Source organism: Dermacentor variabilis, chromosome 3 (assembly GCF_050947875.1).
Source record: "Dermacentor variabilis isolate Ectoservices chromosome 3, ASM5094787v1, whole genome shotgun sequence".
Classification (NCBI taxonomy): Eukaryota; Metazoa; Arthropoda; class Arachnida; order Ixodida; family Ixodidae; genus Dermacentor; species Dermacentor variabilis.
This window is the reverse complement of record NC_134570.1, coordinates 117,945,160-117,960,639: the sequence shown is the minus strand read 5'-3', so window position 1 is coordinate 117,960,639 and position 15,480 is coordinate 117,945,160. Positions and strand designations below refer to the sequence as shown.

Sequence of the window (15,480 nt, the reverse complement as noted above, 5' to 3'; positions counted from 1 at the left end):
CCGAAAGCTAAATAAGGTGACAAAGAAAGTCGTATTCCCGCTTCCCCGTATAGATGGTTCACTCGACAGGCTTCGACAGGCACGTTACTTGTCTTCAATGAACTTAAAAAGCGGATATTGGCAAATCGAAGTTGGCCCGAGAGACCGCGAAAAAACTGCTTTCGTGACGCCTGATGGCGTATACGAAAGTGGCCGGCTTTCACGAAGACTACGGCGGAGCGGGCATATATAGAAGAACGCTTCCTACTTCGGGGGAACATTACAAACGTAGTCGGGTGTGTCGCCAGAACGTACGCAGGAATTAGGGCACCTTCAATGTCCGCGTTACTTGTGATTAGCATTGAAGCAATGTCTAGACACCTCATATTGCCAAATTTATCATTTCTCTGTAACCGACCTGAATTTTGTGTTACCGACATCTCACATGTGACTGCCTATGATACTGACTTTTTCGCTGGTTGCTGACTTTTTGCCGATTGTTCTAATTGTCTGTCAGGGTGCCTTCCAAATGGCTCACTTTCTTGGGAAAGAGGTTAATTAAGTATGTATAGATAAATAGATATCACAAATAGTGTGAAGTACCCTATGAATGCTAATCTCATAAAGAACTTGGAGTTCTTCATTGGCGAAGTTACTTGGGACGCATAATGCTGAATTTTGGGCATGCGTCACCTATCGGCCGCACTATGAAGCAGCGAGGCATTGCACAATTCGCTTAAGCGCGAGAAGCGTATGGGGCGCCAAGCCGGCTGTACCCATGCATTTTTCGCGAAATGAAAATGCATTGAGAATCTTAGTGTGCTAGCTTGCATGAAGAAAATACTTCAGGGTGTTTGCTCTGTTCACTGTTGATGAATGTGCCAGAGGCTCAGTGTATCTTCTTTTGGGGGGGGGGGAAGCAGCGTTATTATGGATGGACAAATCATATATATTCATCTCACAATGGGGCTCTAATTCTTAAGCAGTAGAACAATGCAGATCCAATGCTCTGCATAACTCGGTGTGCATGAAGATATCATAAACCACCAAGGCAAAATTACTAATCGGGAGAAGTGTGGTGCAGATGCCAATGGAAAGTGGGTCTTTAACCCGTCACGATAAAAATAAAGATTGCAGAGCGAGTAGACCTTTTGTACAGCTTTAGAGCAATGAATACACAATACGTGATATGCTCAAACTTCTAAAAGCTTGCCGCAGTGCAAATGTATGATGTGAAACATGCAGCATATTTTGGCATTGAACATATCTTGTAACCGCATTTTTATTGTAAGCCTCGCCGTCACGCCTTTCCCTTCGGCACTCCCTTTACTGAAAAGTGGCACTGTCTTTCCATTGGTGTCATGATGGTGAGGGTAATGGCAGCAGTAAGGCCGGTTAATGCTTGCCCCTTTGATTCCTGTGAGTTTAGCGGTAAAGAATATGGCACGTGCATACACCTGTGCTGCAAAATTTAACGGTTGTGGTGATTTTTGGAGAGCTAAATTGTGTTGGAACATTTCAAGGATATGTGCCATTGTGACCTAATAACTAGAGCATTGGTGAGGTTGAAGACTGGGTGTATTGGTACAGAAGCTTGAAGTTGAATTGCACAAAAATTTCGATGGGACACAAATAAGAGAAATACACACAGCAGAACGCTCTGCTGTGTGTGTTACTCCTCTTTGTGTGGCGTAAAATTGTTGCGCGATCGAAATTCAAATAGAGCATTGGGTTTCTTTGGTGCAGGATCGAAGAAGTGTGAGCTATTCAACAACATGCAAGTGCATTGCCGCACAATTATGGAAATCTGAAAGTTTGCAAACAAAGCTGTGCTTTCAAATCCAACTGTCGATGTAATAGAAGCACTGATTGAAAGAACATTCATACAAAAACAATGGTGAAATGAATTGCCTTTGAAAAGTGTAATTTGTATATTGTCACCGTTGACATAATAGGCGCCACACCGGACTCAACAATTGTACTGGACAGTGCAGTTTGTTTCCTACGTGAAGCACAAGCTTCCATTAAATGCTGTGCAGATAACCAAGTTCAGTTTCTTTTGACGTGGTACACAACATATACTGTCATCTGTTTTGATTCTAAAGAAGCGCCAAACATCACCTCTTTTTCAAAGAAGTTATGGGAATATTTGGTCAGAACTTTTTACAGCCCCTCATAATAGATGTGTGGATGCCTTTATAGATTTCTGTTCCTGATCATTGTCTGCTATCAAGTTGCTAAAGTCTATGCAACCAGTGCAAGGCATTACGTGATTCTATAGTCGGATACAACTTTAGGAGGCCGCGGAATCTTCACTTCAGATGCAGGTGAACACAAGCCCGCACCAGTGGGCACGCGCTCTAGACTGACGTCGTGCGCCGGACGCACTAATACCCGCTCGTTGTAGAGGGACTATTTCTTTAAACGTGGAGGCAATCGGCTGCTGCGCTTTGGTGATCTGGGCAGGGCCTCTCCTGTCTTCTGAAGCTGTATCCGACTGTAGAGGATACCGCTTTTCTTACAACACAAAAGGACAAAGTGCACAATTACTTGACCTATGAAACGCATATATTACAAGTGAGCTATGCAAGGGCTTAAGCTGTGTAAAAATTAGTACATGCAAATATATGACATTGTTCAAGAATATGTGGTATTGATCATGTATGTAATGGCACGTTTGAATCGGGGAGTGTTGCATTCATATGCACTAGTGATAGCATTATTAAGCTCCTACTGTGTTTCCTGTCTTTTCATTGTGAATTACACACACTGTTCATCTTGTGGCTAATCAACACGCACTGTATTCTGGCACATAGAAAGAACAAACAGAACAATGACGTGTATCCTGCCATAGTGTACTTTTCATTTACATGGTCCAAGAGTGGCACAGGTTGTCTTACGTTTTTGCCCATTTTGAAGAGACACCAAGTGCGTGTTACAAGTGTCCTAATATGCACAGCACAATGTTTACTGCAATAATTTCATTCATGCTCATGAATCATAAACAAAATAATCAACTGAAAACTCCTTTATAAGGTGTCTTCTGGGGCCTCGACTGGAGAGCGGTGAGGGCACCGATACTGCTGTTGCAGAACAGCCCTCTGGACCTCTGCCACCCTCTCAAGAGCACATGCCTGGCACTCGCCTACGACCACTAGGTGGTTGAGTGCCTCCAACAGCAGAATGTCTTGCCGCAAAAAAAAGGAAAACGTGGATTGTTCAATGCAGTAGGTTGAGCGTTGCATGAAGCAGCTGATGTGTTATGCAAGCCCGATCAATTTCTTTTTTTGCAGGCCGTCTTGCTTAGGTTTATTGTTTCGTGTCATAGATACTTCGGTGCAAATAGGAACAAATATTTTGCATTTTGTGGACCACTTTTATTATATTGATCACAATTTCACAGTACCTTCGAATTCGTCTTCACGAGCAACTAATGGATTTGCGCAAGGAAAGCTTAAACTGGTATTGCGAAAATTGCATTTTAAGCCACGAATGAAGACATTAGGGACAAATTATCAGACGACAAGCTCAAGAAAGAGAACGCTACCCTCCTCTGGTGTCCGAAAAGTTGTCAAGTTGCAAGGTCTCAAACCTGAACCTCTAAAAATAAGTAGCAGTCAAACGACACAAGCATTTCAGAGTAGGAGGCGTGGTGACAGCAGGATAACGAGATTTAGGCCACGGAGCTGGACTGACGACGATTGAATGATCACGACGGCATCGCAATGACGGTGTGACATCGAATGCATGAAACTGCATGAAGATGATGGCGTGAAGGCCAAGGCATGATGAGTGTTGCAAGACAACGCTGGAATGACCGTGATGCAATGACGACAGCAGCATCTCAACCAGCAGCACACACCTAGCAGCCCTTAGCTATTCGAAAACTTTGGCACTGCGTCGAGGTAGAAGTCGTGACGCACACGGCACGACAAATGTACGATTTCAACTTCCCTGACATTAACTGGCTTGACTTATCGGCGCACAGTGGCCAATGGAAGGAGTTTATCAATTTATTTCTTACCTTCAACTTTACACAAGCAGTTGACATGCCAACCCGCCAAAACAATACTCTTGACCTTGTTCTTGCTTCGAACCCTGAATCCATTCAGTCATTATTATGCATTCCCGATTTCAGCGATCATTGGTGCTTATTGTTCAAACTGTCCGTACCCATCCCTACTCGTCAACCATCTGTCAACTACATCCGAGACTATAAGAAGGCTGACATTCAGAATATTATCACCGAGCTGGACAAGTTCCTTCATTACTTCCGGATGTCCTCCACTTCCAGAACAGTAAATGAAAATTGGCTGCTTTTCAAACAAAAATTGTTATCCCCCATTGACCGATATATACCCCTTGTTTGCATTCGAGGTGATGCCAGCGGACCCTCGTTTGCTAATGCCCTCAGAAAACTTTAAAATAAAAAGAAACGACTCTTCCAGGCAGCAAAACATTCGGCTATCGGTTTGAGTTGGGAAAGGTATTTCTCTTGTCTTCGCGATTGCACAAAACTTTTGCGATGCTGAAAAAGAAAACATTATTATCGGAATCTACCGGACATTATTCGCTCAAATCCAAAAAAATTCTGGAAACTTCTAACTCCCGGCATTAGGTCACCACATAATATCTTATTGGTTAGCGATAACTGTTCTGAAGTTCCATCAGACAAACGCAGGGATGTAATGAATTCTTACTTTTCCTCAGTTTTTTCTAATGAACCGACCTTAGATATCATTCCACTATCTAAGTTTCCGCTTTCGCAGATGCCGCCCGTTATCATCACTACACATGGTATCATAAATCTTATTGAAAGGCTTAAAGTTTGAAGCGCCAGGGACCGAACATTATATCGTCTAAGATACTGAACTGCACCAAGAACATATCGAGCCAGTTTCTGCAAATAATATTCGTGCACTCGATTGCTACCGGCTCAATTCCAGACGACTAGAAGCTGGGCAAGGTGGTACCGGTTCCCAAAGCCGGCAATCGTTCTGATCCTTCTAACTAGCAACCGATTTCACGAACAAGCATTGCTTGCAAACTACTGGAGCATATAATATATTCACAAGTTGCATCTCACTTTGCTTCCAACAGCTTCTTTTTTCTCAACCAGCACGGCTCAGATACGGTTACTCATGCCTTCATTTATAGCAATTTAAATTACTGTATCAGTTCTTGGGGTCTTACATATCGCTGTCATATAGCTCCCTTGCAGCACGTCCACAATGACCTTGTCTGTATCATCGCTTCAGCTCCTTAAAACACTCATGTTACCCCCATCTTCACTGAGTTAAGCATCCTCACAATAAATAAAATGATCTGGTACAACCACAGCATAGTTATTTACCGCCTTCTTAAAACCCAGAATTACATTATATAATTGGCCGGAATAGTCTTGCTAATCCTAACGCTACCAGGTTCTCTTTACAAAATAATATTTTACTTCCAAAATCATGCAGCAACTATGGAAAACTAACTGTTGGTTTTGCTAGCATTAAGATGTGGAATAATTTACCTGCTCAAGTGAAATCCTCACCTACATTATCGTCGTACCTGCGTTCACTGAGAGCTTATATTAATAGCTTGTAAACTGAATCATCTTTTTAATGCACTTTTATGTTGCTTATTAGGTACATTTTTTATGTTGTGATGTGTTGCCATACGTTGTATTACTTTAACACTGTAGAAATGCTGTAATCCGTTATTTGTTTATAACCGCAACTGACGCTTTTTTATTTATATATTATTACGTAACTAAGAACTAGGGGTCCCGCTGCAGTTTCTAACTGTGGGACCTCTTTCTGTATAACTTCTACTGCATATATGCACCACTAATGGATGAAGCAATAAACTTGAATCTTGAAACTTGAAACACCACTTTTCCATTTAAAAACCGTTCTTCACCTAATTTTAGATTGCTCATTTTACACGGACGTCATATATCTCGACTTCTCGGAAGCTTTCGATCGTGTACCCCATTAGCGCCTTTGAGCCAAACTTTCATGCTTGTGTCTTCATCCACAGATACGAACATAGATTCGATGTTTTCTATCCGGTCGTTGTCAAATAACTGTTATCGATAATGATCATTCGCCCACAACTGAAGTTCTTTCTGGTGTCCCGCAGGGTTCGGTGCTCGGCCCACTTGTGTTTTTAATCTTCATGAACGATCTTCCTTCCAGCATTTCATCGTACATTCGTCTTTTTGCAGATGATTGCGTCTTGTACCGCCGCATAACCACATACAATGATCAATTGTTGCTTCAAAATGACTTAGACAGAATTGAAGACTGGTGTTCGACATGGCTAATGAAGCTGCATGTATCTAAGCGAGAATGCATGCCAGTAACACGCAAGCGCATTAACCTCAGCTACGCATATTCGTTGTAGTCAACCGCCCTTTCACAAGTGGAATTTTACCGCCACCTTGGAGTTCACATCACAAGCAAACTCACCTGGCCCGTACACATCTCGAAGATTGCAGCTGATGCATCGAAATTACTTGGGTTCATCAGACGGCACCTCAGTGTCTCCCCTCCCTTTATTCGCAGTCTAGCTTGCAAAACTTTTGTCGGAACCAAACTAGAATTTGGCTCCCCAATTTGGAATCCGCATCAGGCTTACCTAATCGATAGCCTAGAGATAGTTCAAAACGATACAGTCCGATATATTTCATCCGACTACGACACCCACTCCAGTGTTACCAACATAAAATTATCGCTTGACATCGAGCCTCTAACGCACAGACGAAAAATTGCTATTTGTCATTATTTCCAAAGCTATACTTCTGTTTTCCTTCGCTTCGGGACTCTCTTCTGCTTCCACCTCTCCGAACATCACGCCGTCTCTTCAACTCCATGAGCATTGTACGTCTGCACGGCTCATCTAAAGCAGTTAGCAAGTCATTCCTGCCTCTTGCAATTGAAGAATGGAATTCATTACCAGACCATATTGTAATAGAACTCGATCCATATAAGTTCCGGCAGTTGCTGACATCCTATTTGAAAACATGATGTGGAGAATTGTTGCCTGCTTCTGTTCTGTTTGCATGTGATTACTTCACTGTTGCTGTTTTTATACTTGTTAAGGCTTATTTAAAGTTTTCTTTTTGTACTTTCTTTCTTTTCTTTTCTTATGTATATATCCTGCTTATCACTGATTGTGAGAACGTTTGACAGCAACCTACGTTGTTGTGTTCGATGTTCTACCCTCCTTATGTAAGGCCCATTCCAGGGGTCTTTAAGGCCTATAAATAATTATGATGATGTTACGAAGCTGGAATGACGACAGTATAACGACCACGACAGGATCACGATCAAGAGACCATACTGAGTGTCCCAAGCTATCAGACAAGTTGGGACACAGAGTCAGGGTAGAATGCGTGATGACGACGGTATGACGAGAGTTACATATCACGAAGCTGGAATGAATACAGCGGAGTGGCGAAAACCGCATTACAGCCAGGACCACGTACCTAGTGGGCCAAGCCGGTTGACTACTTGGACCACTCGGCCGACAGCATGATGAGAGCCATATCACGAAGCTTGAATGACGAGGAATGAACGACCACGGCGGTATCAGTATGGTGGTCTGGCAACGAATGCATCACGATATCATCACGACAATGGGGTTACAATGACTCGATGACGAGTGTCGAATGACAAAGCAGTAATGACGGTGATGTGACGACCACGACGGTATCACGACCACTAGCGCATGCCTAGTGGCCCAAGCTATTAGACAAGTTTGGAACTGGGTCATGGTAGAAAGCGTGACGACCACAAGATGACAAATGTAAGATATTAGGAAGCTGAAATGGCACCAATGAAGCGACGCCGAACGCGTTATTGTTCCCGATGTGGAGGCCGTTTCGGCATTACATCTGCAAGAATGACCAGTGGTGCGCGCTAGGACAGAAAAGCAATTCAACTTTAGTGACACGCATGCTTGAACGTCGAGACGTATTTACGGAATAAAGAAAAGCACCACAGAACGATATTATGTGATTGTCTACCTGAAACACTTGATCACAGTAATGAAATATGTCTGAGCTTGCGCGCAATATAGGTAAACCACTGAAAACAGTAAAAAACAAAAGCCTTCAGTTTGCTTCCTCTACGAATCCATCCAAAGTTTCGAAATATTGATGTACTAACAATTATTCCCATAATGTTATAGAACAATCCAATGAATCACAGTTCCCCTAGATATTTTAGGAAGAATGTATATGGGGGCACCTATGTGTATGATGTGCAGTAAACACGTGTAAGCTATTCCAATGGCTAAATTCTGGTTTGGTTTCGCTTGCGCGGCGATCTTCCTGGGCCGTGCATTTTGTCACGGGCGTGGTCTTCTTGGCTCCCTCAAACGAAGACTTTACACTATAACCTCTATGATGCTGGCTGATGGAATACATCCTTCACGTATTCAAAAGCTTATCTTTGTCATCTATTTGAAGTCATACAAATCAGGAGAGAAAGGGAAGGAAGGAACGATAGGAAGGTTAGCCAGTGTAACTACCGGCTGGCTGTCATGTGTTGGGGAACGGGGTAAAAAAATAAAAAGAGAAAGAAAGGAATAAAAAAGAAATGCTGAAAAATTTTAACAGATACGTGATGTCATGCGCTACAGCTTTCAAAGGCGATCGAACAATTCAAAAGCCCTTGAGATCTGGAGCTGAGCTTGCGAACTGGTCTAAAAAGCTCGCACGGCAAGGTGCTTTACAATCTCGAATTGGTGTGAATACCAACGTTTGCTCCAGCATGTACGCTGAAGCGTGTACATGCCGAAACGACTTAAGTTGGTTTGGTCTCATCTGACTACCATCGACCGCGCAGGTCAGTATCGTTCTCTCTGTTTGTTGTTGTGTTGTGTAGGCACAGTGTTACGCAATAAAAATATCGATTATTTATTCACTCTTTCTGGCAGTGCTTCTGCTTAATAACCGTCAATATGCCGTGAAAACATGTTTATCGAGAAATACCAGGGCTCCACTTTATTTACGTTGGGGAAACCTACGCGTCATTTGTACGTTCATGAAATTGTTAAAATATACCAATTTAGTAAACATTAGCATGTTGAGGTTGAAGGGCATGAAAAAAAATTGAATTCGGCGGCTTGTGCGCGCCAGGAAGGAGCTTTCCTTTTCATTTATATTTATTATGTTTAAGACGATCGTTCGCACACTGTCGCACTTTGATTTCAATTTCCTTACTTGACTTTTTCTCTTGACCCTGAGGGCACTGTTTGGGGTCAGTCGCTGCAGCTCAAGAAATGAAACGTCATAGACATTACTTCTTCAATATGCAGAAAGTGCTTTCACGCAAATGTGATAGCAATTATTTAAAGGTTAACAGCATCGAAGCAAGCATAAAAAGGAGAGCTTCTACGTTTGCTACAGCAATAGAGATAAAACGATTAATGCATAAAAATAAAGCAAATTTCACATTTCTCTTGGCGGCATAGCAGCGTGGTAATTCAGCTATTTTACGTTGCTTGCTTTCAAGCTTCATCGCTGTCGTAAACAGACTGACATTATTCTGGACTGACATTTCAAAGGCTATGGACCCAAACGCGCCTGTCAAAGGTTATCATCACTAAACATTGCTTGACTTAGACGGACATGGAGTTCTCCCTTTGTGCGTGATATTCCCCTGAAACTAAAATGACACAGCATAGCTGACTAAAGACATGAAAAGTATGCTTGAAATTCTTGTATGGTGAAGCAAGCACACACACACACACACACACACACACACACACACACACTGACACGTCTGCTTGTATATCTTTTTCGGGTGCCCGCTTTTCACCGTCTAAAAAATGATATCGCTCAGTGCGAGACGCGTCCCCATATCCGAAATTTCTCGAATGTTATCGAAGATTCTTGCTGCTATTTGTTGATACCGACGCTTTTGTAGTCTGATTGCGCGTGCGAGGCGAATTGCGTAGAACTTTCTGGAAGACACGCGGGCACCAGCGATTATTCTGGAACCTCCGATGGTTCATGTATAAAAGCTTAAGTGCTTGACCCCCTGATCAGATTTTCGGCGATCTTCAACTGCGTTGTTTCTTGAGTGTAGCCTATTGTTAAGGGCACCGGTTTGCCGAATAAAACGCTAGTTTTGTTAGCCGCAGTTTCGATGCTCTCTTCACCATCACTAACAAGTGGCATCTGGTGGAGGTGCTAGTTCGTACAAGTACCGGGCGCCCCGACAAGCGGTGATCCAAGCCCTGACCGGAAAGACAAAACCAACGTCGTCCCGGATCATCGCGCAAGCCGCCGACTGCAGCAGGGGCCCCCGGAACAGGGACTTCTACCTGAGACGACCAAGAAGATCGTGGTCAAGACAACCCCAATGGCAGCCGCAACATCCCCCATCGTTCTCCAACAGCCCAGGGAGTCACCGACCATTCACGGATCATCGTTTGAGGCGCCGCAAGCTGGCTGCAAACATACGAAATGGTCGCTACTTTCAACAACAGGGACTCCGAGTCGAGCAGACGAGACGCCGCAGCGATCCTTTGCCTATGCGGTATCGTGGTCATGCGACAGAAAAAAAATGTGTAGAGCCTGCGTCTTTAAGGTGGCAGCCGTCAGCTACAGCGTGATCTGCGCGCAGAGAACAATTGCACCCCCGACAACCCATTCCGGCAGCGCGTCAGACGTTGCGGGTATAGCGCCGTCATCTCACGCTGCTCCCTACGATTAAAGAGCGCTAAGCCGATGCTAAAGGTTTGGAGAGGCTGTGAGCTAATGGGGACGCGCGTGCAAGAGCAGACGTCTCGACACCAGGCACCTTTTTCACTAATTGGCTATGCGTTTTTTACCCGAAGCCATGCTTCATTTTATTTTGTCCGCGACTGAAAATCACTGAAAAGAAAACATCGACTTTTGGTTCGTTCACAGCGCAGCGGTTTGAAGGCCTGAGGCCATCCGCTACTGCACGGCAGCGCAATGTGCTGAACTACTGGCGGTTCACGCGGCCCTTCGTGCCAACAGTCAGCATCAGAGCAGCCGAAATCCGCACTAGAAATTTGTCAAGCGTGGCAAACACCAGCGCGAAAGCGAGGGTGCGGAGAAGTTTGACGTCGCTCGGGGTAATCTCGTCGAGAGCGCGCGAAGCACTATAGCAGCGTGGACCCCGCTGCCGCTCAGGCCGCCTTCGCCGTGGTCCATTTTAATCTAATAATATTTGGGGTTTTACGTGCCAAAACCACTTTCTGATTATGAGGCACGCCGTAGTGGAGGACTCCGGAAATTTTGACCACCTGGGGTTCTTTAACGTGCACCTAAATCTAAGCACACGGGTGTTTTCGCATTTCGCCCCCATCGAAATGCGGCCGCCGTGGCCGGGATTCGATCCCGCGACCTCGTGCTCAGCAGCCCAACACCATAGCCACTGAGCAACCACGGCGGGTCCATTTTAATCTGTCTGCGACTGTTCATTTTAACACAATTCGTGAGTTTCGGCTAGTAGTAGGATTTCCGTATACTAGCCAGGGTTCGAGTTAAACTTAAGTGGTCATATGTAGGCTCGTCGTGGCATGCGGACAGGATTTCATCACGAAGCTCTGCTGGTACGACGAAAAGATAGGTTTTGTTGCTGGCAGCAGAATTATTCTCGTTTAAGATTCCCTGTCGCAAACAAAACGAAGTTAATCCGCGAGCTATTTGTCGGGGTAGAAGTACATTGCAGCCTTCAAGGTGTTCAATAATAGGTCGAAATTCACAATCTGCTCGCTGCTGTGTAGATACGTCTGCATCGCTTATGGCGCCGAGAAAAGCGCTGTCATCTTCGGTGTGTTGATAGGCAGGTGCAACTGGCACGCGCGACAATGTGTTGGCATCTTCGTATGTGAGGCCTGACTTGTACACGATGGTCATGGCGTATTTTTGCAGGCGCAAGTTCCACCGTGCCAGTTGGTCCAGAAGGGTCTCTTAGGTTTGCCAGCCAGCATAAGGAGTGATGATTTGTCACGACCCGGAATGGGCGGCCATAGAGATATAGTCGGAACTTTGCAAGGGCCCATACAACAGCAAGACACACTTTCTCTGTGGTAGTGTAATTGAACTCAGGTCGTGATAGGGTGCGACTGGCGTAAGCTATGACCTTTTCGCCGTTTTCCTGCCGCTGTGCGCACACCGCACACAGACCGGCGTTACTGGCGTCGGTATGAATTTCCGCCACGGCGTCCTCGTCGAAATGACCAAGAACAAAGGGGCGATGCCACGCAGTGTCGAAGCTCAGTGAAAACCGCTTCCTGTTCGGAGCTCCAGATGAACGGCGTGTCATCTCTAGTGAGACGAGTAAGTGGTTGGGCAATTTTAGAAAAATTGCGTGTAAAGCGTCGGTAGTACGCGCACAGTCCGGGGAAACGTCGAGCGCTTTTCTTGTCCATAGGAGTCGGGAAAGCAGCCACAGTGGAAGATTTCTCTGCATCGGAACGGACGCCTTCCGCACTCAGGTCATTTCCAAGGAACTTCAGTTCTCCATAACCGAATTGACATTTCTGAGGCTTTATGCTTAGGTTAGACGATCGGATTGCCTCGAGCACTTGCCGCAGTAGCTTAAGATGTCCGGAGAAGCTGTCTGAATATACGACCACCTCATTGAGGCAGACAAGACAGGTTTGCCATTTTAGGTCGGCTAGCACAGTGTCCATCGTCCGTTGGAATGTTGCCGGAGAAGAGCACAACCCAAACGGAAGTACTCGGAAATCGTAAAGTCCATCCGGGGTGACAAAGGCTGTTTTCCCCCGGTCGCGTTCGTCTATCTAAATCTGCCAGTGCCCACTTTTCAAGTCAAGGGAGGGAAAATACTTCGCTCGCCGTAGCCGGCCAAGAGAGTCATCTATGGGCGGCAACGGATAGACGACTTCCCTCGTGACGTTGTTCAGTTTTCTGTAATCAACACAGAAGCGGAGAGTGCCTTCCATCTTCTTTACCAGGACAACCAGTGGCAACCACGGACTGTTCGAAGGTTGTTTGACACCATGGTCAACCATCTTCTTGACTCGTTATTGCAGTGCTTCGCGTTCTTTCTGCGAAACACGATACGGCTGCTGGTGAATAGGACGTGAATCGTCGTAGTTATCCTGTGCTGTGTGATTGGCATCTGACTGAGTTTAGACGATCGAGCGAAGCAGGCCTTAAATTGACACCACAGTCATCGCAGTGCCTCCTTATTGTCCTCCGACAGCTCGTTGTTGATGTCGATATTTGTAACGCTTTCTTTATCCCTGCCCCTTTCGTCACAAGCGAAACACTCAATGACGTGCTCCAAGGCTTCAGCGTTAGCGACGGCAGTGCCACGGAAGAGGTGTTGGTGTTCATTTGTGAAGTTGGTGATCAAGACGTCAGCTTGGCCATCACTAACGTCAATGATTCCCCGAGCCACGCTAGTTCCGCGGGTGAGTAGAAGAGAGACGTTGAACTCTGCGAGTCTTCGCCTTCGCGTGTGCCCTCGAATGTTACCAGAATCATTACACTAGCACTAGGTGGTATCGTAACGCTGTCATCGGAAATTAGAAGAGCGACTCTATGGCGGCAGGCGTCTCGTGTGGTCGCTTTCTTTTTAGAGAACGATATGCAGAGTCGGTGGAGGTCTATGATGGTGCCATACTCTCGAAGAAAATCGATTCCAAGTATCAATTCACTGGAGCATTCTCGGGGAACAAAGTAACTGATCGTAAACGTAGAATTTTGAATTTGTACACGAGAAGTGCACACACAAAGTCGTTTGACGACATGTCCGCCAGCTGTCCGTACGTACGCCCCTGTCCAAGGCGCAACAACTTTCTTTAAATTGCTTGCCAGTTTTCCGCTTATAATAGAGTAGTCAGCATCAGTGTCTATTAAAGCAGTCACATTTCGAACGTCGATCAGCACAGGCACGTCCATTGAAAAGTTGTCTCCAGCCTGAGACACCAGTGTCGTCAAGTCTCCATCTGTCTGAGATCGCGTCTATTGGAGGTATTGCGCACTCCGAGTGTTAGCGGGCTGGCCTCGAAAGGTCGCTGACCTCTCGAATAGAATGGTCTTGGTGACGGCGATCGCGACTGGCGGCTTGATGACGTGGCGCACGCTGTCGGCCGATAAAATCTTCAATCTCAGGTGGCCGTTGTCCGAAACGCGGTTGGGCTGAATTAACAGGAAACCCCTGGAGTCCAAGACGCCTGCACTGGACTCTCGGTAGACATCACGTGCCTCCCCACAGTGGTAACAGAGCGGTCATCGGTCGGGCATGTGACAAATGTTCGACTCACGTAAGGCTGGTCGAGCCTCTCCAAAATAAGAAACCGCCAGCGCTGAAAGAAGCATGGTATACCTGACGGCAGGTAGCGGCGCTGATGGAGGGATATGGTGCCCGAATGCGTCGGCATAAGCCGCACACTGGTATTCCCTCACGGTAGAAGGTGTCATCGGGGACGGAACAGTGCCTCTTAAAACGTCAGCGTATGTTGTGCGGCGTGGTTCAGTTGAAGTTGTGAACGCCTGAAGTGGTGGAGCAGCGTAAAGTGGCGGAGCTGGCTGAAGTGATGCTTCGTAACGGACTACGCCGAGCGTATGCTACACTTCGTCATGCTCACCGCTACCTATTAAGTTGGCTGATGGCTGCTGCACCTGATGAAGCTGTCGCAGCTCGCCGCGGACTATCGATCAAATAATCTCGCGAAGTGACTCGACGTCTGTCGTGAGAGCTCCTAGTCCACTGATAGCACAGGAGAGATTGACTTGCCGATCATACTGGCGCGAGCTTGGGTGCACGACCTTCTCCATTGTGACGGCTTCAGTAAAAAAAACTCTACAAGCATTTTGGGTGGGCTACGAACGAGTCCACCAAAAAGCTGCCCTTTCGCGCCTCGCATCAAGTGACGCAACTTCTTGTCTTCAGACGTGTTAGGGTCTGCTCACCTGAAGACACGTACCATGTCTTCCAAGTACATAGCCACACTCTCATTGGGTTTCTGAATATAAGATTGGAGGGCCCATTCAGCTCGTTCCCGGCGATCGTAGCTGGCGTAGGTGTCCAAGAGTCTGCTAGAGAACTCACGCCATGATGTCAGAACGCCTTCGCGGTTCTTGAACCACGTGCAAGCACCGTCCCGAAGGCTGAAGTAGACGTTTCGGAGCTTCGATTCATCGTCCCATCCATTGAATTGCGCTACGCACTCGAAGTCAGCCAGCCAGTCTTCCACGTCTTCAAGAAGGTCACCATATGGAAGGGACTTGGCACGCGCGGTTTTTGCAGCGTGTAATGAGGACGAAGCAGAGTTCATGGCAGCGGTAGCATGAAGGGGTTAACAGCAGACCACATTTCTGCAAGTAAAATTTAAGTAGAGGTATGCCGCAACACAGCCTTGTAAATGATATTTCGAATTGTCGGTTAGGAGAACATTGTTGGTTCCAAGAATAAATTAGATGCATAAACTGTGCAGATTTTGCTAATGACAAGCTTTTGTTTTCTTCGGTGAATAAACCTGTCTATATAT

General features: G+C 45.8%; 1 protein-coding gene across 1 annotated transcript in view; it reads right to left on the bottom strand.

The window, feature by feature from the left end:
- LOC142574705 (uncharacterized) overlaps positions 1 to 15,267 on the bottom strand; it is an 88,432-nt gene extending 73,165 nt beyond the window's left edge. The window contains exon 1 of the mRNA XM_075683734.1: positions 14,903 to 15,267. Within this exon, the coding sequence (XP_075539849.1) occupies positions 14,903 to 15,267 (365 nt within the window). The remainder of the gene's footprint in view (positions 1 to 14,902) is intronic.
- Positions 15,268 to 15,480: the final 213 nt, after the last annotated feature.